The sequence below is a fragment of the Oncorhynchus mykiss genome, chromosome 25 (genome assembly GCF_057628025.1).
Source record: "Oncorhynchus mykiss isolate SJ-2025 chromosome 25, ASM5762802v1, whole genome shotgun sequence".
Taxonomy (NCBI): domain Eukaryota; kingdom Metazoa; phylum Chordata; class Actinopteri; order Salmoniformes; family Salmonidae; genus Oncorhynchus; species Oncorhynchus mykiss.
Genome location: NC_143046.1, coordinates 27,159,961 through 27,186,101, shown reverse-complemented (window position 1 = coordinate 27,186,101; position 26,141 = coordinate 27,159,961). Strand labels below are relative to the sequence as shown.

General features: G+C 44.4%; 1 protein-coding gene across 15 annotated transcripts in view; it reads left to right on the top strand.

Annotated features, from left to right (window-relative positions):
- The window catches only part of LOC110504859 (protocadherin alpha-C2), a 184,893-nt gene extending 163,319 nt beyond the window's left edge, over positions 1-21,574 (top strand). For all 15 annotated transcript variants that reach the window (XM_090219545.1, XM_036969643.2, XM_090219546.1 and 12 more), the window contains one exon: positions 17,963-21,574. In XM_090219545.1, coding sequence (XP_090075671.1) covers positions 17,963-18,264 — 302 coding nt within the window. In that variant the 3' untranslated portion in view covers positions 18,265-21,574. The remainder of the gene's footprint in view (positions 1-17,962) is intronic.
- The last annotated feature ends 4,567 nt before the right edge of the window (positions 21,575-26,141 follow it).

Genomic DNA, 26,141 nt, shown 5'->3' with positions numbered 1-26,141 from the left:
CCACATCGCCATCTCCCCTCTGCTGCCCCGCAGAGACTTTCGTCCGTACCATCCAGAAAAGCAATACAGCTTGCCCTGCTCCCAAATGTACACGTTGCTCACAACCCAACAATCACCCCAGAGCACCTGCACAACCACTCCCACTAGAGTATGCAGAAAGTTGGGATGTTTGCCAAGATCCTAAAGGACGTGACACTTGGTAGACAAACAGCCCACGCAGCACTGGACAGAGGACCACCCAGAGACCCCAACCAGACCACCGCACCACCAAGAAGCCCCAGGCCCCCTCAACACCACACCAGACCCAATGCACCCCACAGGCCCCACCCACCACCAGACCACCACCTCTACCAGACCAAACAGGCAGCCCTCCGGCCCAGACCTCCACAGGGCCCAACAGCAGGACCAGCGCAGCTATGCGGAGGCCTTCAGAGGACAGAAGAACTCTGTAGGATTGATGAAACAGCTCCTCCAGTTCATCTGCACTAATCAAACACACACACAGCTATTGCACTGAAAGTTAACTTGTTCAATGAATAGGAAGAAGACAATTGAAAAGAGAATAAATGTTTGCTGTCATCTATATTGTTTACCTTACTCTTAAAAGAAAATTCTACCCAAAAACTCTCCTTTTGTATTTGTTTCATTAGTCTATTGTTGATATGTTTCCAAAATGTTTTGCATGTCAGCAATTAGGTTTCAAGATATACAACTTTCAAAATACAGAAAAGCAGCCTGATGCATTATACCGGCTGTATGTTACCATACATGACCAGAGGAAAACCAGAAACAATGCATGCAGGGTAGATGTGGGCCATTATCCACTAATAATAAAAACTCCAAAACTTGCTATTAAGTTTTGGAAACATCTAAAATACAGTGACCCCCTCTCATATCATTACCAAGACCTGCAATGCCAAGAGCTGAGCAAAGAAAAGAGTCCCCTCATCCAGCTGGTCCTGGGGCTGAGTTCACAATCATGTTCTACAAACACACTGACGCCTCAGGACCAGAACATCCAATCAATCAGAATAAATTAAATTACCCGAGACAGAGCTGCATTTCCTGAAAAAAATATAAAACAATTAGAGAGTGTCATTTCCCCAAGTTTGAAAGTCTTATTGAAGGATTCAAAGACCTCTCTGATGAGAATAGGCTACCCGTCCTGTTGGGGGAGGACGCAGAGAGCTGTGGGTTGGCAGCGCACTACATTGCTGCCTGCCTTAAAATGAGGGACAGTGTCTGACAGACCAACCAACCTGCATGTGTTCTCTAAGCCATTGTTATTGTTCAATGTATGGTTATTTTGTCCCTTGATTATCGTTGTCACTGTTGTCTTGTTGACAATATTGATTGTTATTATTTGAATTATGTTAATATTGTAAATTAATCACTTAAAGTATGCTTTGGTAATAGGTACGTCATACCAATAAAGCAATTTAGAGAGACAGAGAGACAGAGAAAGAGAGAGATCGAGAGAGATGTCCAGAATCAATAGGATAGCCTCTGTAAATGTTATCTAAGAGATTCTGAGCCTCATAGACCTAATCACAGAGACATATTAAACACTCTCTCTCTCTCTGTCTCGCTCTCTTCATTTCAATTTCAATTTAGGGTCTTTATTGGCATGGGAAACATATGTTTACATTGCCAAAGTAAGTGAAATAGACAAAAAGTCAAAAATCTAAAATTAATAGTAAACATTACACTCACAAAAGTTCCAAAAGAATAAAGACATTTCAAATGTCATATTATGTCTATATACAGTGTTGTAATGATGTGCAAATAGTTCAAGTACAAAAGGGGAAAAACATCTTAAATATGGGTTGTATTGTATTGTGGTAACAGGTCACAAATCTTGCTGCTGTGATGTCACACTGTGGTATTTCACCCAATAGATATGGGAGTTGATCAAAATTAGATTTGTTTTCAAATTATTTGTGGGTCTGTGCAATCTGAGGGAAATATGTGTCTCTAATATGGTCATACATTTGGCAGGAGGTTAGGAAGTGCAGCTCAGTTTCCATCTCATTTTGTGGGCAGAGTGCACATAGCCTGTCTTCTCTTGAGAGCCAGGTCTGCCTACGGCGGCCTTTCTCAATAGCAAGGCTATGTTCACTGAGTCTGTACATAGTCAGGTATTCTGTCACTGTGTACTCCCTGTTTAGGGCCAAATAGCATTCTAGCTTGCTCATTTTTTTTGTAAATTCTTTCCAATGTGTCAAGTAATTATGTTTTTGTTTCCTCATGATTTTGTTGGGACTAAATGTGTTGCAAGGACCAGCTTGCTTAGGGGGCTCTTCTCCAGATTAATCTCTCTGTAGGTGATGGCTTTGTTATGGAAGGTTTGGGAATCACTTCCTGGTTGTAGAATTTAAATACTATTTTTCTGGGTATTGGTCTAATTCTGCTCTGCATGCATTTTTTGTGTTTTACGTTGTATACTGAGGATATTTTTGCATAATTATTATGCAAGTTATTATGATTTTTGAGTTATTATTTTTGTCTTAATGAGATTTACTGTCAGGGCCCAGGTCTAACATAATCTGTGCAGAAGATCTAGGTGCTGCTGTAGGCCCTTCTTGGTTGGGGACAGAAGCACCAGATCATCAGCAAACAGTAGACATTTGACTTCAGATTCTAGTAGGGTGAGGCCGGGTGCTGCAGACCGTTCTAGTGCCCTCGCCAATTCGTTCTCTCTCGCCCTCTCTTTCTCTCTCGCTCTCTCTTTCTCTCTCTCACTTTCTCACTCTCTCTCTCTCCCTCCTTCCCTCCATCCCCCTCTCACATACACACTCTTCCTTCTTATTATAGGCCCAATGTGATGCAGTGTCAGCTTGTCTTTTGCCAAAATGGCATTCATCCACCATCATTTGGTAACCCTGTTGACTGTTCTTGTCACTGCTGTAATCCGTGGAGGACAAGACAGGTCATGGCTTCTTGCTCTCAGCTGCTCTCTACCTCATTAGCATACTCATTATGACTGCAGAAGCAGCATTAACATCTGACTCAAGGTCAGTACCATCCGGAAAAGACGTGTGTTTGGGTGGAGAGGAACTCGGCTAGAATGTGTTATGTAGTAGAAATCCAAGGAAGGATGGAGGGAGGGTTAGAAGAGATAGAAAGTGGAGGGTAAAGAGAGGAGTAGAAGAGGTATAGAATGTGGAGGACAGAGAGATGGAGAAAGAGTGGGAGAGAGATGGATTGACACAGGAAGAGAGGGATGACAGTGCAATAACTGAGTAGATTGTGATCTCTCTGTCCACACACACACACACACACACACACACACACACACACACACACACACACACACACACACACACACACACACACACACACACACACACACACACACACACAGCCTCCCCCACTCTACAATTGATGTCATGCCCAGGTTGAGGAGTGGCAGCCTGGAGCAGAGGGTGGTGAGTGGAGGGAGACTGAAGGGGTTGAGCTGCTTGTCTTCATGGGTAGAGTCTGCTGAAGTTGACTGAGGGGTTGGGGGGAAGGAACTGGGATGGATTTTAATGGGGGGAGGGAGTAAAAATAATGAGATGCGTACCAAATTGAGCAGTGTCAACTGTGGGCATGAAGATTTGGGGATGGAGTCGAAACAATGGTTCTGGTACATTTTAAGATGTAGAGTGCTTTGATTTAACAAACTCAAAATGTGAGTCAGTTTTAACAGTGACAATGTAGTGGAGGATGCGGATGGAAGTGGCCAGTCAGCCGCTATCATGTGTCGTGGAATAATCCGAATTTGTTGGTAACATATGTAAGATGTTTTGTATTCATCATATGTTTGTAAATTACTTCTCATCAAGAATGTTATTTTTGTATAATACTGTGGCAGGGTTTGCAGTATCTGTTCTATGTCAAGACTAAGTTGTTTGGGCTAGAGAGAGGGGAGTGGTCAAGCGTGTATCTCTTGGCTCCACAATGTCTGTGTGCCAGTCAGTGTGTCTCTGTGATCTTGTCAAGATAGGATTGGTTGTATTTAGAGTTGGTTGTATGTAAATGACAATTTGATATATGCCTGTTGATATGGAGGATTGGTTTATGGTTCTGGGGTTTGAGTAAGGAGACAAAGCTGAACGATTTATTATGTCTATGCTGTCTGACTATGTGTGTTCTTTGCTATTAAAGGATGGCAGTTGCAATGCAGAAGGGGCTCTCAGAGAATTCATTTATAGACACTGAATTGCCTGAGAGTCACAGGGTTGTGATAAAGCTCATATAATTAAAGATGGACTTTGATAACTAACTCTGACTTGTGTTGTGGTTTGCTCCCATGATTTGGTCAGTCAGTCAGTCGTTGCTTGTCTGCTTTCTGCAGGTTTGGACCTGAAGTAACTCTAATATGTTGCTGCAGTGTGAGACGAGAGGTTAGTGTAGTTAGGAGTGTAGTTGTATCCCGGGAGTGTTAGAACTGCAGGGTTGGTTTGTGTCTGATAGTCTATTTTTGCCTGTTGGATGAAGAGCCACAGCAAAACATTACACCTCTGTGTCATCCCCCAGGGTGCTTTGGTGTGTTTGTTTGTGAGTGTGCGTATGTGCTCTCACATATGTAAATACTTATGTGTATGTATGAAAGAGAGATTGTGTGTGTGTGTGTGTGTGTGTGTGTGTGTGTGTGTGTGTGTGTGTGTTGGCTCCCTAATTTGTGTGCAGCTCCTGGTGTGACAGATGGAGCCCAGATTAACATACTCACATTAATGAAATCAGGGTTCTGCCTGCTGCCTAACTATCTCTCTCCCTCTCTCCTCTCCTCCCTCTTTCCCTCCATCCCTCCATTTCAGGGCTCTGTCTCTGAAGCAGAGGCACGCATTGGGATTCACAGAGTACAGTGTAGGATCTGAACGATCCCCTGGGAGAGAGAAAAGAGAACGAGAGGGAAAGGAAGGAGAGGAGAGATGGAGAGCAGTGAGAGGCAAGAGAAGGAAAGGGGAGATAAAGGGGGGAGTGTGACAATGAGTTAAAAAAAAGAGAATGAGAGAGGGAGGGAGAGAAAGAACGAGAGGGAGCGAGAGAGAGAAAATGAGAGATGGAGGTAGAGGAGGGGGTACAAGGCTGCTGTTGCTAGCGGAGAGTGGTTGGACTCTCCGCGAACAACAGGGAGAGTGTGAAAGAGGGAGAGTGTGAAAGCTTGCAGCATTATTCTCCATCAGCATCAGTACTGTCTCTGTGACGCCCATGTTCTACCGCTTCACTGGAGGATGCAGTTTCCACGGCAACCATTCATAGCCCTGAACTGAGTGTCGAGAGAGAAGGAGAGATACTGTGGATAGAGACAGCAAAGAGAGGGTATTGGGAGAGAGAGAGGGAGGGAGGGAGGGAGGGGGATATGGAGAGAGGAAGGGAGGGAGAGAGACATGCAGGGAGAGAGGAAGGGAGGGAGAGAGATATGCAGGGAGAGAGGAAGGGAGGGAGAGAGATATGCAGGGAGAGAGGGAGAAGGAAATGGAAATATGGACGTGGAGTGCGTTGAGGTTGAAGCCTGTTTATAAAGAGAGAAAAAGGGAGGTGACTGTTGGTTAAAAACAAAACTATGAGGGAGAGAATAAAAACAAGTGTTAGAGGAAAGATGAGAGGAAAGGAGGGAGACGTATTTGGAGGGAGGAAGAGGATGTGTTAGCTAGAAATGTTCTGAGAAGGGCATGGCAAGGGTAAAAAAGGAGAGAGGGAGTGAGGGAGAGGGAAGGAGAGAGAGAGAGTGAGGTAGAGAGGGAAGGAGAGAGGGAGTGAGGGAGAAAGAGAGAGGGAGACTGACCTACATAGAAAGGGCTGTGCTGTACTGCAGAGGTGGAGGCAGGTTTAGTGCAGGTCTTTCTGCATTACTGCTCTATCTGATGACATACACACACGCACATATACTCACACACACAAACACACATACACACACACACAGCCTGATTTGATGAGGGGGGACAGGAGTCAACAACAGCTTGCACCTGTCGAGGCTAAACAGAGGATAGAGGATGAGGGTAGAGAGAAAGAAGAGGGAGGAAGGGTGATAGAGGGTTAGGAAGGGTCATAGAGGGGGAGGAAGGGTGAGAGATGGTTAGGAAGGGTGATAGAGGGGGAGGAAGGGTGATAGAGGGTTAGGAAGGGTGATAGAGGGTTAGGAAGGGTGAGCGAAGGGGAGGAAGGGTGATAGAGGGGGAGGAAGGGTGATAGAGGGTTAGGAAGGGTGATAGAGGGTTAGGAAGGGTGATAGAGGGTTAGGAAGGGTGATAGAGGGGGAGGAAGGGTGATAGAGGGTTAGGAAGGGTGATAGAGGGGGAGGAAGGGTGATAGAGGGTTAGGAAGGGTGATAGAGGGTTAGGAAGGGTGATAGAGGGTTAGGAAGGGTGATAGAGGGGGAGGAAGGGTGATAGAGGGTTAGGAAGGGTGATAGAGGGTTAGGAAGGGTGAGAGAGAGAGGAAGGGTGAGAGATGGAGGAAGGGTGAGAGGGGGATGAAGGGGGAGAGAGAGGGAGGAAGGGTGAGAGAGAGGGAGGACGGGTGCGAGAGAGATGAAGTGTGAGAGTAGGGAGGAAGGGGGAGGAAGGGAAGAGAGATGGAGGAAGGGGGAAGAGGAAAGCAGAGGTATTTTGTGCTCCCTCTCTTCAGGAAATTAACTCCTCGGCATGTGGTCCATTCTGTGTCACTCTCCCTCAACTCAACCTCCTGGAGTCCAACAACATGACCACAGAGCACTGCTGAGTTAGATTGGAGGAGGGTGCAGACATAGAATTCACATTTTATGAATGCAGAGTTGGAGGGTTGAAGAGGCAGCTTTCAGCTGCTTAAGCAGAGACTCCATGGTGGAAGTATTGTTATGTGGGCAGGTGTGCTGGATAGAACTCTCTGGAAATTGCCTGGGGCAGAGAGGGAACTCAGGAGGGGAAGACTAAGCTGTTCCTCACTGCTTATCCAAAAATGCCTCCCTATCTTTTCTTCTTTCTCCTCAACCCCTCCCCATTTCCATCCCATCTGACTTCTGTCTGCAGTGGCTTGCGAAAGTATTCACCCCCTTGGCATTTTTCCTATTTTGTTGCCTTACAACCCGGAATTAAAATGGATTTTTTTGGGGTGGGTTGTATTATTTGATTTACACATATCTAGCCACTGGGATTTTTGCCCATTCTTCAGGACACAACTGCTCCAGCTCCTTCAAGTTGGATGGGTTCCGCTGGTGTCAACAATCTTTAAGTCATACCACAGATTCTCAAATGGATAGAGGTCTGGGCTTTGACTAGGCCATTCCAAAACATTTCAACGTTTCCCCTTATACCACTCAAGTGTTGCTTTAGCAGGATGCTTAGGGTCATTGTCCTGCTGGAAGGTGAACCTCCGTCCCAGTCTCAAATCTCTGGATGACTGAAACAGGTTTCCCTTAATGTATTTCCCTGTATTTAGCGCCATCCATCATTTCTTCAATTCTGACCAGTTTCCCAGTCCCTGCCTATGAAAAATGGTGTTCTCGGGGTGATGAGAGGTGTTGGATTTGAGAGACATCGTGTTTTCCTTGATGGAAGTCCCTCAAACCCCAAATAAAAAGCTCAATTTTAGTCACATCTGACCAGAGTACCTTCTTCCATATGTTTGGGGAGTCTCCCACATGCCTTTTGGTGAACACCAAACGTGTTTGCTTATTTATTTCTTTAAGCAATAGCTTTTTTCTGGACACTCTTCTGTAAAGCCCAGCTTTGTCGGGTGTACGGCTTAAAGTGCTCCGTGGGATGTGCAAAGTTTTGGATATTTTTTTACATCCCAACCCTGATCTGTACTTTTCCATAACTTTGTCCCTGACCTGTTTGGAGAGCTCCTTGGTCTTCATGGTGTTGCTTGCTTGGTGGTGCCCCTTGCTTAGTGGTGTTGCAGACTGTGGGGCCCTTCAGAACAGGTGTGTGTGTATATATATATATATATATATATATATATATATATTATTCATCCCCTCATATATATGATATACTGTATACTGAGATCGTGTGATAGATCATGTGACCCTTAGATTGCACACAGGTAGACTTTATTTAAATAATTATGTCACCTCTGAAAGTCATTATTTGCACAACTAGATGATTAACAAAAGTGAAATAAACAATTACAAATTAACAGTTAACATTACACTCACAAAAGTTCCAAAAGAATAAAGACATTTCAAATGTCATATTATGTCTATACTGTATATAGTCTTGTAATGAAGTACAAAGTAAATAAAAATAATTATAGGTTGTATTTGCAATGGTGTTTCTTCTTCACTGGTAGCCCTTTTCTTGTGGCAACAGGTCACACATCTTGCTGCTATGAATACACACTCCCCTCTCTCCATCCTCCTCACTCCCTCCCTCTCTCCATCCCCCTCTCTCCCTCCCTCCCCCTCTCTCTCTCTGCTCCACTGAGAATAAATCTGTTTCTTCTAGTCTGATATTTAGTCACTATTAATGACCCTATCATCCTCATTAGAAGCATTACTCTCCTTTAGATGAACACACACACACACACACACACACACACACACACACACACACACACACACACACACACACACCCTTGGCAGTGGCTCGTCCTCCTGTTCAAGACTGTCTCTTGGGAAAGCTTGTCTCCACCATGTGTCACATGATCCATCTGGACATTACACTTCAAGGTGTGCACACGGGCACACACACACACACACACACACACACACACACACACACACACACACACACACACACAAACACACACACAAACAGAGCACAAACAGACAGAGCACATACATAGCATATGTGTTTTGATAGAGAAGGGTGTGGTCCCAGCACGGAGAGCTTTCTATCATGACGAGTATCCTGCACCACTGCAGTGCCTCTCTCTCTAAAAAAATCTGCACCTTCACAATTTTTAGTAGACTGTTTTCTGCCTTTCTGGGTGGATCACATTTCATACTTGCATCCCTGCACTTCCTCTCTCCCTTCTTCCTCTCCTCCTCCTCCTCTCTCCTCCTCTATCCTCCTCGCTCCTCCTCTCTCCTCCTCCTCTCTCCTCCTCCTCTCTCCTCCTCTCCTCCTCCTCCTCTCTCCTCCTCCTCCTCCTCCTCTCCTCTCCTTCTCCTCCCCTTGTTATGTAACGCTGCACTGCGCTCCACTGCGCTTCTGCCCAAGCGGCCAATAGATCGTGGGGCGAGGCGAGGGGATGAATAAAGTAGACGTGGCAAAATGGAGCTCCTGGATGATTTAAGTCACTGTGAAAACCTTGGATAGCAGAGAGAAGAGGGGAGACATTAACAAACCGTGAGAGAGAGAGAGAGAGGGAGAGTTCGGCTACATTAGAGAAGTGTATTGCTTTCTATATCTGCTTCTGAGAGAGAAAAAATCTCGGAGTGTGAGACTTGGAGTGTGAGAGTGTCGGGTTATGATTTATATCTTTGTTAAGAGACTGAAAAATGTAGAAACACAACAGAGAGAGATACACTGATACAGAGAGGGTGTTAGGCTGTGATCATCTCAGTGTAAAACAAATCATTCCCATCACTAATGTGCCTCTTAGTGATCAGTGATGGACAAGCGGTTTAATTTCCAATCACAATAATGTTTCCACAACAGTGATAGGCATAATGCATGCTCTATCAGTAACTGGAAGGGACGGGTGTTTGCTGGACCAGGTTTCGCGCTAGATTAGACGAAAGGTCAGAAGAAATGAGGGAGATAGAGCGGGAAGGAGGGAGCGAGGGAAGAAGGGAGGGAGGGAGAATCAGTGAGAGAGACTTTTTTGCACTGCAACAGCCATCGACAAATCAGATTGTCGCTGTGGCCGTGTGTGGATCTGTGATGGGCGAGGAATGTGATGATGGAACACAGTCAGATGTTCTCTTTCTGTTTGATTGTTATGGCTGAATCTAATCTAATTGACACTTGACGGCAGTGAGCAAAAAAGATAGAAAGATATAGACAAGCAAGTAATGTAGCATTAATGGATTCAGAGTGGAGGGAGGAGAGGTGGCTAGATTAATTTGGACCTGGATTTTGATATCCCGATGTGCAGTCAGACCCAGTCATGGGGCTTTTGGCTTGGTCATGATATGTCAGAGACAATTATAAGGCTATTCTACCAAGCCATAATGCCTGCTCTCTCTCTCTCGCAGTGAGTCATCACTCTCTGGAATCCTCTTTGTTTGTATCACGGGTGTCTCATCATCTGCCTGAGCCGTTTTAGACAGGAAATTACCTAGGGGCAGGAAAGCTGAGCAAAGGCATTGTAGAGTAAATACCCTACCACTTTCTAGGATTGCTGTCTTTCCTTTTCTCCTCTCATTCCTCCTTTCACTTAATGTTCTCCCTTTCAAAGAGCAGAATCAGTTCACAATGTTGTCTGGGAGTCAGATAATGGAATTTAGCTGAGGTTGATACAGAGAGGGAGAGTGGGATCTCTCACAGCAAATTAATATGACTTTCTCACTATCTCTGAGTCTGAGAGAGAAAGAGAGAGAGAGAGCAGTGACCGTGTCTGTCTCCTGCTCTTCTTCTCCTCTTATCCTCACCCTCTGTCTTTCTGTCTGTCTGACTCTGTCTATTCATAGGTCTCATGGCTCTGATGACAAAATCAGTTGAGGTCAGATAGCACTCCTGTCTAGAATCGGAAGTGAGAAGTAGGACTATGTGACTGCTGTAACTATAGTGTCTGTGTCCGTGTGTCTGTCGGCCAGTCTGTGGTATGTGCCCTCTGACAGAGAAGACAATGCAAAATGTCTGGTAGTAGTGAGGATATTCTCTATAATGTTTCCTTCCTTGCGTTCAAATTGTGCAATCCTCTCCATGTATTTAAAAAAGCATTGGATTAGTTTGAGCGTTGGTTAGAGAGTTGCCGCCATATTTCTTACACCAGTCATTTCCTTTTAAATCCACGAAGGGAAGTGAGCAAGTGTACAATGTAGGGGAGAAGAGTAGAGAAAGAGGACTATGTACGAGAATGAATACAGCCTGGTCTCATAGACTAGACGTAACATAGTAAACGTCAATCCGGGACAGTCAAATTAGTGTGGTATGTTACATTTGGTATGGTTACATAAGGCAGGTGTTTACTTTACAAAAACGAAAGCACGGTGGTTGGTCATGGTGGATGGGTAGGCATATAATGCGAACGTCTAGCAATCCAAAGTTTGCGAATGTGAAACTCATCAAAGACACCTTGAGCATTTTAGCTAATTTGCCACTCACACCTACTTTTTAACTACTTTGCAACTACTTAGCATGTTAGCTAACACTTCCCCTAACCATAACTTTAACCTTTTAAGCTAACCCTTCCCCTAACCTTAACCCTTTTAGCTAAACTTTCCCCTTGCCCTAACCCTAACCTTAACCCTCTTACCTAACTCCTAAACATAGCCCTAACCTTAACCCTAACCCTAACCCCTAGCTAGCATTAGTGACCTAGCCACCTAGCTAGAATTCGTAACATGTCATGCTTTTTACAAAGTCATATCATATCGTACATTTAGCAAATTTGTAACATATTGTACATTTTGCAAATTCATAAGACATAATGCGAATTGTGACTCCTAACATATCATATGAAATGGGTGATGGACATCCACAAATTAATACATACCATACCAAACTTAATATATCATACAAAATGGAGTGTCCCGGATTTACATACAGAATAATATAAAATGCTCAGAGACTAGGTTGGTGAATAGGACAGCTTCTGTAGGCTATGTATGAGAGAGGTGAATAGGACACCATCCCATCAGCCTGAAAGACTTCCTGCAGTGTTTGACTCCATAAGAGAGATTAGGAGTGTGTGCCATGCAGGGGACGTGACGCTGCCCACGCCTGGCCTGGATTTACTCCCACAATCCATCACTCTGAGCAGCTCCAGCAGAGAGCCCGGGCTGGGACCGAGGGGGTGAGAGCAGGGAGGGAGAGGGGGAGGAAAAGAGAAGGGACGGCAGGGGAAGAAGGCGGGAGAGAGATAGAGAGGAGAGAAAAAAGTGGGGGGGAAATGGAGAGGGAGGAGAAGGGATGAGAGGATTGGTTTGAGCAGAGGAGAGAAAGATGAAGAGGGGAGGATAAAGAGATTTGTAAACATCATCATAATCCATAGTTTTAATTGTTTTAATGGTCACTAATTGTCATAAAATGTGTTTTTGCTTAGTCCCTCAGCTGCTGTTTAAAGCACTTAAAAATGCTTTGGTAAGAAACAACTATTTTGGTTCCTTATGAATTCAGAGATAAAGCCAGAGAAGAGAGGAATAGTGTAGTTTTAGAATGCATCGGTGTTCTAGTTGTGAGCTTTGTGTGGTGGAGGTGGTGGATGTGGTGGTGGATGTGGTGGATATGGTGGAGGTGGAGATTTTGGTGGAGGTGGTGATGGTGGAGGGGTGAAGGAGGTGGTGGAGGTGGTGGAAGTGGTGAAGGTGATGGTGCAGGTGGTGAAGGTGGAGGCAGGCTAGATCTGTTGTCTTGTTCCTGTTCTTTGAAGCCATGTGACAATGCCTCCCTCTGGCAACATCAATTACTACCTGCTAGATGAGACTGTACTGGCTGATCAAAACTGACTCACGGAACTCTTGCCCTGTACCAAGGGATGGGGCTCTGCCCCATGGGGTGCTTCATAGTCCTTAAAACCTAGTCCCGTTCTTCTGTACATGTACAGTACAAGTCAAAAGTTTGGACACACCTACTCATTCAAGGGATTTTCTTTCTTTTTACTATTTTCGACATTGCAGAATAATAGTGAAGACATCAAAACTATGAAATAACACATGTGGAATCATTTAGTAAGCAAAACAGTGGTAAACAAATGAAAATATGTTTTATATTTGAGATTCTTCAAAGTAGCCACCCTTTGCCTTGATGACAGCTTTACACACTCTTGGCATTCTCTTAACCAGCTTCATGAGGAATGCTTTTCCAACAGTCTTGAAGGAGTTTCCACATATGCAGAGCACTTTTTGGCTGTTTTTCCTTCACTCTGCGGTCCAACTCATCCCAAACCATCTCAATTTGGTTGAGGTCGGGTGATTGTGGAGGCCAGGTCATCTGATGCAGCACTCCATCACTCTCCTCCTTTGTCTAATAGCACTTCCACAGCCTGTATGTGTGTTGGGTCATGCCTTGTTGAAAAACCAATGATAGTACCAGTAAGCACAAACCAGAAGGGACAGTGTCTAGCGAAATTATTTGTCCTGTTTTGTTGCCTTATAACCTGGAATTAAAATAGATGTTAAGGGGTTTTGTATAATTTGATTTACACAACATGCCTACCGCTTTGAAGATGCTAAATATTTTTTTTAATTGTGAAACAAACAAGAAATAAGACAAAAAAAAACAGAAAACTTTAGTGTGCATAACTATTCATCCCCCACCCCCCCCCCCCCCAAAGTCAATACTTTGTAGAGCCACCTTTTGCAGCAATTACAGCTGCAAGTCTCTGGGGATGTGTCTCTATAAGTATCTTGGGGTATGTCTCTATAAGCTTGGCACATCTAGCCACTGGGATTTTTGCCTTTTCTTCAAGACAAAACTGCTCCAGCTCCTTCAAGTTGGATGGGTTCCGCTGGTATACAACAATCTTTAAGTCATACCATACCAGTCATAGAATCTCAATTGGATTGAGGTCTGGGCTTTGACTAGGCCATTCCAAGACATTTAAATGTTTCCCCTTATACCACTCGAGTGTTGCTTTAGCAGGATGTTTAGGGTCTTTGTCGTGCTGGAAGGTGAACCTCCGTCCCAGTCTCAAATCTCTGGAAGACTCAAACAGGTTTCCCTCAAGAACATCGCATTACTTAACACCAATCTTTATTCCTTCAATTCTGTCCAGTTTCCCAGTCCCTGCCAATGAAAAATATCCCCACAGCATGATGCTGCATCCACCATGGATGTTGTTCTTGGGGTGATGAGAGGTGTTGGGTTTGTGCCAGACATTGTGTTTTCCTTGATGGCTAAAAATCTCAATTTTAGTCTTATCTGACCAGAGTACCTCACTCCATATGTTTGGTGAACACCAAAAGTGTTTGCTTGTTTTTTTTTATTTAAGCAATGTTTTTTTTCTGGCCACTCTTCTGTAAAGCCCAGCTCTGTGGAGTGTACAGCTTAAAGTGGTCCTATGGACAGATACTCCAATCTCCACTGTGGAGCTTTCCAGCTCCTTCAAGGTTATTTTTATACTCTCTAATTAATGCCCTCCTTGCCTGGTCTGTGAGTTTTGGTGGGCGGCCCTCTCTTGGCAGGTTTGTTGTGGTGCCATATTCTTTCAATATTTTTATAATGAATTTAATGGTGCTCCGTGGGATGTTCAAAGTTTCAGATGTTTTCTTATAACCCAACCCTGATCGGTACCTCTTCACAACTTTGTCCCTGACCTGTTTGGAGAGCTCCTTGGTCTTCATGGTGTTGCTTGCTTGGTGGTGCCCCTTGCTTAGTGGTGTTGCAGACTCTGGGGCCTTTCAGAACAGATATATATATATATATATATACTACGATCATGTGACAGATCATGTGACACTTAGATTGCACACAGATGGACATTATTTGACTAATTATGTGACTTCTGAAGGTAATTGGTTGCACCAGATCTTATTTAGGGGCTTCATAGTAAAGGGGGTGAATACATATGAACCCACCACTTTTCCCTTTTTTATTTTTTTCCTTTCACAAGTCATTTTTTTCTTTTCACTTCACCAATTTGGACTATTTTGTGTCTGTCCATTACATGAAATACAAATACAAATCCATTTAAATGACAGGTTGTAATGCAACTAAATAGGAAAGACCCCAAAGGGGTGAATACTTTGCAAGGCTCTGTATGGCGTATCGCTGCATAATGCTGTATTAGCCATGCTGGTTAAGTGTGCCTTGAATTCTAAATAAATCACAGTGTCACCAGCAAAGCACCCTCAAACCTCCTCCCCTATAATTCATGGTGGGAACCACACATGCGGAGATGATCCGTTCACCTATTCTGCGTTTCACAAAGATTACAGAGGTTGGAACCAAGAATCTCAAATTTGGACTCATCAGACCAAAGGACAGATTTCCACCAGTCTAATGTCCATTGCTCGTGTTTCTTGGCCCGAGAAAGTCTCTTCTTCTTGGTGCCCTTTAGTAATGTTTTCTTTGCGGCAATTTGACCATGAAGGCCTGATTCACGTAGTCTCCTCTGAACAGTTGATGTTGAAATGTGTCTGTTACTTGAACTCTATGAAGCATTTATTTGGGCTGCAATCTGAGGTGCGTTAACTCTAATGAACTTGTCCTCTGCAGCAGAGGTAACTCTGGGTCTTCCTTTCCTGTGGCGCTCCTCATGAGAGCCAGTTTCATCATAGCGCTTGATGGATTTTGCGACTGCACTGAAATGTTCCGGATTGACAGACCTTCATGTCTCTTTGCTTATTTGAGCTGTTCTTGCCAAAATATGGACTTGGTATTTTACCAAATAGGGCTATCTTCTGTATACCACCCCTGCCTCGTCACAACACAACTGATTGGCTCGAACGCATTAAGATGGAAATAAATGACACAAATTAACTTTTAACAAGGCACACCTGTTAATTAAAATGCATTCCACATGACTACCTCATGAAGCTGGTTGAGAGAATGCCAAGAGTGTGCAATGTTGTCATCAAGGCAAAGGGTGGCTACTTTGAAGAATCTCAAATATAAAATAGATTTGGATTGGTTTAACACATTTTTGGTTACTACATGATTCTATATCTGTCATTTCATAGTTTTGATGTCTTCACTACTTTTCTGCAATGTAGAAAATATTCAAAATAAAGAAAACCCCTTGAATGAGTAGGTTTGTCCAAACGTTTGACTGGTGCTGTATGTATCCAAGGTATTTTGGCTGCCTTTAGCACATCTGTCAAGAAAAAAAGTTATGTTGATGGGAATTTGAGCTGAAAGTACTTTGACTATCCAGGCCGTGTCACAACCCGGCCGTGATTGGCAGTCCAATAGGGCGGCGCACAATTGGCCCAGCGTCGTCCAGGTTTGGCCGGTGTAGTACGTCATTGTAAATAAGAATTTGTTCTTAACTGACTTGCCTCGTTAAATAAAGGTTAAAATTGTTTTGTTTTTTTATTAGACTATACCAGGGCAGGACATGCCCTACTAACTGTCCAATAGAGGCTTGGTTGGGGAGGACAGGGAATGGTGAGATGGGCTTCCATACCCTGGGTGTTATGAGGCCAGCACTCCCTCTTCCAGACACAGTTCATTCTACTTGGGTGAATACAGTTTTGGTAAACTCCACTTTGGAAGGAAGTCAAAAAAAGAGAGAGAAATAAATGGAGAAACGTGAAGGAAGTGTAGAAACTAGGTCATAGCTGTGAGGAACGAGGGAAAGTGTTGTGGGGAGTTTTTTTTGCTGTTGTGTGTGTGTGTGTGTGTGTGTGTGTGTGTGTGTGTGTGTGTGTGTGTGTGTGTGCGCGCATCTCGTTTTATGTGTGTTAGGGGACTGAGAAGACATAACGGGGTAGTAGTTAGAACAATCCTATCTGGATCCTTGGGTCTTCAAGTTGATGTGGGAGCTTTGTTACAAGCGCCCTGGGTTGTCAACACACACACACATACACACACAAACACACACACTTTGAATAACGCAGCGTCACAGTGAGTTTGACCGACCAGGCACCTCTGCCATCCCCATCTCCTTTAATGAGAAGTTATTTATGTGCACTCTCGCCCCTTTAATTGTATTATTTATGTGTACAGGGGAGTGCTCTCTCTCCTTGGGTAGACTGATGGGGTCGGGAGGGGAGAACTGAGAGCTGAGCCAAGAGTCACTCTGCTCTGCTGCAGTGAGTCATGACATGTGTCTAGAGATGGGGGCAGTCTAGAGAGGCTGTGTCACACCTGTCTGTCTCAAAGCACTGAGTACAGCCTTGTTTAACTAACTGGAGACCACTTAAAATACTGAGTGTTGGAGAGGGTTTAGTTCACTGTTGTTGAAGCTACTGACTGACACATCTTGCACACACACACGCAAGCACACACCCGGCTGGTAATCTATGAACGTTTGAAAATCTTGAAGAACGATCTGGCCTTAATGGCCATGTACTCTTATAATCTCCAGAGGAGGACTGGCCACCCCTCAGAGCCTGGTTCCTCTCCATGTTTCATCCTAGGTTCCTGCCTTTCTAGGGAGTTTTTCCTAGCCACCGTCATTCTACATCTGCATTGCTTGCTGTTTGGGGTTTTAGGCTGTGTTTCTGTATAAGCACTTTATGACATCTGCTGATGTAAAAAGGGCTTTATAAATACATTTGATTTGATTTTGACACAAGCACGCACACACACATACACACACAGCTGTATACTGTGTATAATGTAGGCTCTTCAGTCTGTGCTGGCCATAACCACTTCTATTGAACAGGAAAAGTCTGTATTGAACTTTTTTAGTTTAGCGCTTCAGTGGTGATCTGTGATGGAAGTTTAAGCACAGTCATCTCCCAGAACAAGCACTCAGTCTGTAAACTGCTTGTTGGCTTTCCTTTCAAATGCCATGTCTTTATTCCCTGACCTTCCCCTGCTTCTCCCGGCGTGATGGAGCGATTCATGTCTTATCTCATAGCACCAATCGAGGACGCTAGACGTGGGAAGGACAGGTGTGACCGACGCTTTGATTCTGTATAGCCGTTTACCAGTGGAAGCATTTGAAAGCTTGCATTCTGAGTCACCACCCCTTTCTTTTGAGGGGTGTTATGGCTGTTTATGTGGATTAGTGACCGATTAGTGACATCACAATGGGAGTCAGGGTGATCAGAGTACTCCTGTGGTTTTTCTATGCAGCACAGTGTGGACTGTGTCATGATGCATTATCACAGTATGCAGTCTGATATGGCAGAGGTTTCTCATGCTTTTCTGTGGTGTCCATTACCATGACAATGACAGTAACACCGATCTTACAACCCCCTTTATGCACCATAGATGAGATTGATGATTCTATCTCAACACCAATAACCCCCATTCATTCTCTCTCTCCCTAGATGCTGAGGGTGGAGAGACGTCCCCGCCCATGGGAGCCGGAGTGGATAGTAACAGCTGGCACTTCCGTTACGGTGCAGGCGGTCCCGGTGGGCCCCCCCAGCACCTGAAGCCTGGCGAGGTCCCCCCCGAAGCCTTCATCATCCCCGGATCCCCCGCAATCATCTCAATCCGCCAGCAGGGAGGAGAGGACGACAAGAGCGACTTCATCACTTTCGGAAAGAAGGAGGAGGCCAAGAAGAAGAAGAAGAAGAAGAAGGAGAAGAAGGATAAGAAGGATAAGGGGAAGGATGATGACGAGTAGTGGAGGCGGAGGAAGAGGAAGAGAAGGAAAGGGAGCTGTTAAAACAGAGGTAGCAACCAAAGTCCACCTGGTAACAAAAATACAAGTATTTGAGACAACAGGTGAAAAGAGAGATCCCCAGTTCAACTTCATCATCTCTGGCTCAGTAACACAGACAGGCAGACAAAGTCACACTGCCGTCCTCCGCTCAATACCCACCCCTGGAACAAAGATAATAGCCCAGGTCTTTCTAACTCTCTCTGATAATAATCTGGCTTTACCAAGATTACTGTAGTTTAACGTCTCCTCCAAATCCCTGTCTTGGGTGATTGCTTAATAATCATGCCTTGATGAGAAAAAAATGTATTGATGCATTTTCCTCCATGCCCCCTGGTGCCTGCCTATACACCCTGAGCCAAATAATACCCTCCCACTCTTCTCAGCAAGGGAACAAGAGCTACTGTCTCCCCTTGCCCTCTGCTTTTCACCTTCTCTCCCACGGATACGTTGGCACCTCGGTCTTACCCTTTCCCACCATGTTGTATAATCTCTTTTCTTTGAAAGGAAAAGAAAATCTGAGGATGAGAAGAAAACAGCTCTGTGCCAGCCTCGGAAAAATAACAAAAAAAGCAAATGTCAAGAAGAAGAAAAGAAAGTAAATCGAAGACACAGACAGCGCTAGATGTTTAGAGCTGGACACTCACACTTGTAAATAGCACAGGAGAGAGTCGCTAAAGCTGAGGCTAAAGGCTAACATGACACTGCTGCTGCAGCTTCCTATCGCGTTCTCTATCTGTCAGTGTTCCCTGAGCCGGCAAGGAAAACATGGCTGTCAATCATACACACATACACGTTGACACACACACACACTCACAAACATGGACACTGAGAACACCTGAGACCTGGAGAGAGGTACAAAATCTAGGAGCTGCCAACAAACAACAGCGAACAAATAACAATATGTTTAATACAAAACGCAAGCTTTTCCCCCAGCAGTACAGTCTCCTTAGCAGTACACACGTGTACTGTAGATCTAGCCTCTCAGGATCGACACAGCTGCATCCCCTGCAATAACTCCTGGTTGGTCTGCTCAATACTCTGTTCTGGGACAATGAGATCTCTCTCTCTCTCTCTCACAGCAGCCAACAGCTCAATGAGATCCCTCTCTCTCAAAACAGCCAACAGCTCAATGAGATCCCTCTCTCTCAAAACAGCCAACAGCTCAATGAGATCCCTGTCTCTCAAAACAGCCAACAGCTCAATGAGATCCCTGTCTCTCAAAACAGCCAACAGCTCAATGAGATCCCTGTCTCTCAAAGCAGCCAACAGCTCAAGGAGATCCCTCTCTGTCAAAGCAGCCAACAGCTCAATGAGATCCCTCTCTCTCAAAGGAGCCAACAGCTCAATGAAATCCCTCTCTCTCAAAGGAGCCAACAGCTCAATGCGAAGACAGAGAAAGAGGGAATGAGAGAAAGGAGGAACACTTCAGATTATCTTGAGAACGAAAGAGACGAGTCCAGCTGAGTTGGCCTGTGATCCAGCTTGTTGATCAGGGCTCAGTTGGAACCTTGTTGAATAGCAGGAGTGTCTCTAGCTAAAGATGATCTCTCCCCTGCCACTCAGCAAAAGCCTGATGCTTTCTGCTCTGAATGTTTGGTAGCAACCATCCTTTACCTGATACCCAACCTGATCTCTATCCTCCCCACTCCCCTGAGCTTTCCACCCTCAACCCCACACCACCCCTCCCTTACCCCAACCACAGACTGCTTCTTCACGTGATGATGATGATGATGACATTTGTGAATCTTTTTCTCTTTTTATTTGTTCTTGGAGAAGAGCCACGATTTCCTTCTCTGTTTTGTTAGCTTTAACTGATCTGCAGTGCTTCTTCTTGTCCCCCCCTGCCCTTCATCTCTCTCTTTTTCTGGCCATAGACCCCCCCTCTAACCCCCTGTTCATTCAGGGTGAACTGGGAAGGCCTACTCTGAACCTTGTGGTGTGCTGGGATCAGTAATATGTGTGAGGCCTGTAGAACCCAGTCGGTGCCGGTGGTCCAGTACTCTGTTAGCCAATGTCAGATGCCTCTAAGTGCAAAACGGTTGAGTGCTTTTAACTTGTGAATACTACGCTGTTCATTCCTGTTTGTGGTCACTGGCGAGAGGGGACGAGGTGGGATGGGGACAGGGATGGAGGTCTGGGGCATGGTGCTGAGGGCTATCCCTGTCCTCCATGTTCCTGGGTAAACATATATGAAAACAGTAGGCCACCCATTGGCTTTTATGTACACGATAAATGTAGATTTAGACTTGCTTTTCATACATGGACTTTGCATTAATAAATGCAATGTGTAACCTGATTATTACATTATTAATGACTAAATACGAGCATCTAAGGATTCCTACCCCACAGCTCTATCCCACCAATCCTCTTTCAGGAGGTTTTGTGAAGGGGTGGAGACATGCTTCAGCCCTGCTTCTATTGGTTCCTCCTTCCCTTGCCTGTAAGTTGTTGCCACACCCCCCAAGTTCTGCAGCTCAGTATGACTTCACTCCACTAAAGTGGCTGCTGCATGTAAGTCCCAAACGAAACATAGTATATAGAGAAATATATATATATAGAAATAGATGGTTATGATTTTATTATTTTGTATTATCATTTTACTTCATGACTCGCAAAGGAGATATTTGTGTGTACCGTCTCTACCATGCATCTTGTGCATATAACATCCTACACACTCCACAGTGGTGTTATACGTTAACGTAACCTCTTAGATATTTGTAAATGCTATAGTGTGATGGCCTTGAATGCAACTCTGTTCATTTTGTTTTACCAAAATATAATTTTCGTTTTTGAGAACAAGCAAAGAAAAGGAAACAAAAAAATAAATAAATAATATTATAATAATACGTTTTGTGTCCGGCTTTGACATGATGCTCTACCTAACACTAATATTGTAATTGAAATATGTATGATCCTGTGATGAGCTATATTTTCCCTTCCACCCCCTTTCAACAGATAAAATGTTAAAAAAATGACAGAAAAAAAGTCCAATGTAAAAATGGTATATGTAGTGTATGCTTGTGTTTAGTGAGCGTTCACGCTGTCATTCTTTAGTTAGAGTACGGTGGTGAACAATGGTGGTGCTGTCCTGGTCGACTGGGCAGTACTGATCTGTTGTAAAACCTTTTTTTTGTACACCTGCTCATCTACTATGACTGTAAAATTGTGAAATTGCATTTCTTTCCGTTTTTTTATTTGCCCTAAATGGATACAGTGGTAATGTGTTTTGTTTATAAATCACTCAATAAAGTTTTCTTTCATAAAAATGAGACTGACGTTGTCGCCTTACAGCTTGTTTGGAAACAGGTATTCGTCCATGCACAGCACATCAGTATATTTGCCTCACGGTGGGACATTGTTGCTAGGGAGAGGGAGAGAGAGAGGGAGAGAGGGAGAGAGAGAGAGAACAGACATTGATCTGCATTGGTCAGAGGAGGAGGATAGGCATATATACTTCACTCTCAGTCTCTCCCACACGTCCACTCCTGTCTGTGTTGTGGTGCCCAGTCAGAAAGGCTCAGCCCTGCTGAACGGCCAGACTCCCGTTGATCTCTCCTGAAGAACACCAGCTTTTACATCAAACCCATTCAACTACTCTGAAATGAATTGTTTATTGACTATGCATACTGAGAGGTCAACTCATTTGACCATAGAGCACAGTGGATACAGTGAAGCCTCATAATGCATTAGTAAATCACAATGACGGTCCACCAAGAAGAGAGCAATGGTTGGTAAATGGTATGTAGAGTACAGTGGACAAGTATAAGTGAAATCACAAGCATAACATTGGAACAATACTGCTAAGTAATACCATACTGATATACATCTTTATCAAGTCGCTAGATGAGCCCTGCATATGTATTATAATGATCCAGTAACTTGTAAATTAATCTCCACCCAGCACAGCAAGAGGACTGGCCTCCCTCAGAGCCTGCTTCCTTTCTAGGTTTCTTCCTAGGTTCCTGCCTTTTCTAGGGAGTTTTTCCAAGCCACCGTGCTTCTTCTTCTGCATTGCTTGCTCTTTGGGGTATTAGGCTGGCTTTCTGTATAAGCGCTTTGTGACATCTGCTCATTTAAAAAGGGCTTCATAAACACGTTTGATTTGATGTACAAATGATGGTGTCTGACTGCATATTCTCACGAACTCTGCTGATCTCCAAAGGGCTAATTTAGAAATCTAGGAATATTCCAATCAGACTGTTAACCATTGACTGTGTTCTCTGATTTCCACGTTGCTCATTATGGGGTTTAGATTCTGGAGTACCTAAGTGTTTCTCCAGCACGTTGCTACTGTAGCTCAATGATTAATGGCTGTTTATCAAGCACGAAGCTTTGAAAGATCAGGGAGCTCTTGTCCCTTTTCAATTGTATATTCTCTGCTGTCTGTCATCTGGGTCTTTGAGCTGCAGATGATGTTTGTTGCTTATCATCTTTCACCCTCCTCTCTATCTCTCTCTTTCTCTCCTCTCTTTCATCCTGCATCTTGGAGAGGGTAGGGAGACAGCGGTGAAGAGAGTTCAAGGGTTAATGTCTGCCAAAACAACCCTCTCTCTTCCTCGCCCGCTGTGGGAGCCAGACAAGGAAGTTTCTATGGTTACCACCAGTAGGGGACAGTCTCCATGGCAACAGCCTCCTGATTAAAAAATAATAATAATATTATTGAACCTTTATTTAACTCTGCAAGTCAGTTAAGAACAAATCCTTATTTACAATGACAACCTACCCCGGCCAAACCTGGACGAATCTGGGCCAATTTGGTGGTGCCCTATGGGACTCCCAATCACGGCTGGATGTGATGCAGCCTGGATTCGAACAATGTACTACAGTAACGCCTCTTGCACTGAGATGCAGTGTCTTAGACCACTGCAACACTCGGGAGCCTGATAATCTCCTTGTGCAGAGGTGGAGGGTGGAAACAGTTTTGAACCAGGAAAGCAGGATGGGTTGGGTCCCTTATGTCTGACAGACACAACTTCAAAGGTTCAAAGGGCTGTCAGAGTTCTAACACACACACACCTTTCTTTGTCCTGGTGTCATTTTCAATGAGTCCTCCACCGATCAAAGCTATAGTACACTGTCAGGAAAAACTGCTGTCTGAATCCCCACTACAACATATGTTCCAGACACACCGCCAAAGAAACATACACTCACAGACTTCCTGGTCTGCATGCGTGGGAACAACATCTTAGCTCTCCCCAGAGCATTCACAAGGGGGTCCTGGCCGTTCCTAATTTCTGCATTTTGTCTCATTTCAACTTCCTCAGTAAAACAAACAAACATACAAGCGAAGGGGAAAAATGCATAGCCAGCAGCATTTGGTCTGTAGAGTATTGCGTCACTCCAGTTAATGAATATAGATATGCATTGTGGCAGAATTAACAGACCTCCAGCACCACTAGCAATAGGCTGCTGCACTAACAGGGGTCTCTGGTCTCTCTTCTACCAACCATGATCTACTCATATGTCATCCACAGAGATAAATAAGAGCCCATTTAGTCCCACACAACAACAATGAATAGTAGGACTGTTTTTTTGAGAATGAATATAAAAAGGCCCTGAACGACTCCAACCCTTTAGCTAACTGCAAAAGAAAAAGAAGAACGAAATCAACCCTGAAAATGGATATAGGGATTGTGAGGAAGGGGATGAAGGAGATGAAGGATTGCAGCCTAACCTGAAGTCAAGAGGACTGCTGACCTGAAGCCCTGGAGGACTGAAGTGCAAAAAGAAGGTAGAGTAAGGTTCTGTGAAATGTATATATCAATGGTTGAAACATTTCACTATCGTGTCTGTCTCACTAATTCTCCCACATCATTCAAACTAATAATAATATGGTTGCTTTTAATTGATGTTAAGAGACTATTTGGCCATTGGGGTGTGAATGTATATTGTAGGGGGTTTGAGTATTTGGGGTTTGAGGGACTGGGATATAATGTTTCAAGGGGTAAGGGTTTGGGGGTGTCTGTGGTGGGGGTTGTCATGTTGGGGTCAGCCAGCTCTCCAGCCGCAGTGACTTAGAAAGAACAACATCCTGCTGAGAGGAGCAAACAGCGCAGGTCGGACGCACGACAACAGCCACGCAGACGGGGAGATTAATGTCTGTAATAAATTCACTCGGCAGCAACAGCAGCACCAAACCTCGCCGTGTCTGGAGAGTCTGAGAGAGAGATGATGAAAGATGTGAGGACAGGAGGAGGAAACAGGCAGACAATTAAGTGACTGACATGAACTCACATTTGGTCTGGGGAGACGGAGAGGGAGTGGGCAAGGACAGAGTCAGTGTGTGACTGACGGACACTGCAGTATCAGAAAGTGACATAGAGACAAGAACACTTAAACACAATCTGAAGAGAGTGAGTGTGTGTTTGAGCAGCTCTGATGACAGATACAATTCACACCATAGATTTGATAAAGATACAGATGTTTCTATTAAGTGTTGCAACCTGGAATCAGGGGTAGACATAACACAGTAAATGAAAATCCGGGACCCTCCAATTAGAATGATATGTTACGTTTCATATGGTAGGTATTAATTTGGGGATGTCCATCATCCATTTTGTATGATATTTTCCGAATTACAATTTGTTTTTAGTAACGATAGCTTGGTGGCTAATGCTAGCTAGATGGCTAATGTTAACTAGGGTAGGGTTTAGGGTTAGGGGTTAAGGGTTAAGGTTAGGGTTAAGGTTAGTGTTAAGGTTAAGGATATGGTTAGGGTTAGGATTGGCTAACATGCTAAGTAGTTGCAAAGTAGCTAAAAAAGTAGTAAGTAGTTGCAAAGTTGCTAATTAGGTAAAGTTGTCCATCATGAAATTCGAACACGAATCCTTTGGGTTGCTAGATATTAGCGTTACACACTTACCGATCCATCACAATCAATTACCCTACTTTAGTTTTTTCCCCTTAAGTAACCTTCTGTCTTATGTAACCATACTAAACGAAACATATCATACTCATTTGAGTGTCCCGGATTTACATTTACTATATTGCATCTAATCTATGAGATCAGGCTAAGTGTTGTGTATGTCATTTGCTGGGTAGTGCTGCTGGCTCACAGACCTGGCAGCCACACCTGTCTCACAGGAGGTGCCAGACTAACACCATCTCCCCATGTTGCCCACTCTGCACGAAGCAGGTTGCAGCATAGCACTGTCCGGCTCTGATGACCAACCAACCTTCACGGTCACGTTCACAGCCATACCACACCTCACAACCACACCGCAGAGGTTACCTGTTCCTTAAAAGAAGGAATATGTGAAACTACTTCATAGCTGTGAGGAATGAGGCAAAGTGGTGTGTGTGTGTGTGTGTGTGTGTGTGTGTGTGTGTGTGTGTGTGTGTGTGTGTGTGTGTGTGTGTGTGTGTGTGTGTGTGTGTGTGTGTGTGTGTGTGTGTGTGTGTGTGTGTGTGTGTGTGTGTGTAGTGTAGTGTGAGAGAGAAAGAAAGAGACAGCTAGATGTGAGGTGAATGTGTGTTTTTGTGTGTATGCCCCTGTGAGGTGCGTGTGTGTCCCGCTGCAGGCTATGTGCCAGGGGCATGGCTGTAGCTGGATGGTCATGAGAGCCAGGGCACAGTGAACGGGACACAGTGAACGGGGCACAGGGGCGGTATTAAAAGAGCTGGTTAGACCAAACAAAATGACTGCTGATGCTATCTTGGCCGCAGTGGCCAGAGAGACTGGTCTAATGAGGAGCCCAGAGACTGCAGGGTGAAGAGTTAACCACGTTTAATCTGAGTCTCTGTTCTATGTTCTCGGTTCTCTTTTCTTTCTCTCGCTCATATGCACAACCGTCTACTCTATAGAAAACACTAAATGCATGCTCAGTGTTTCTTCATGG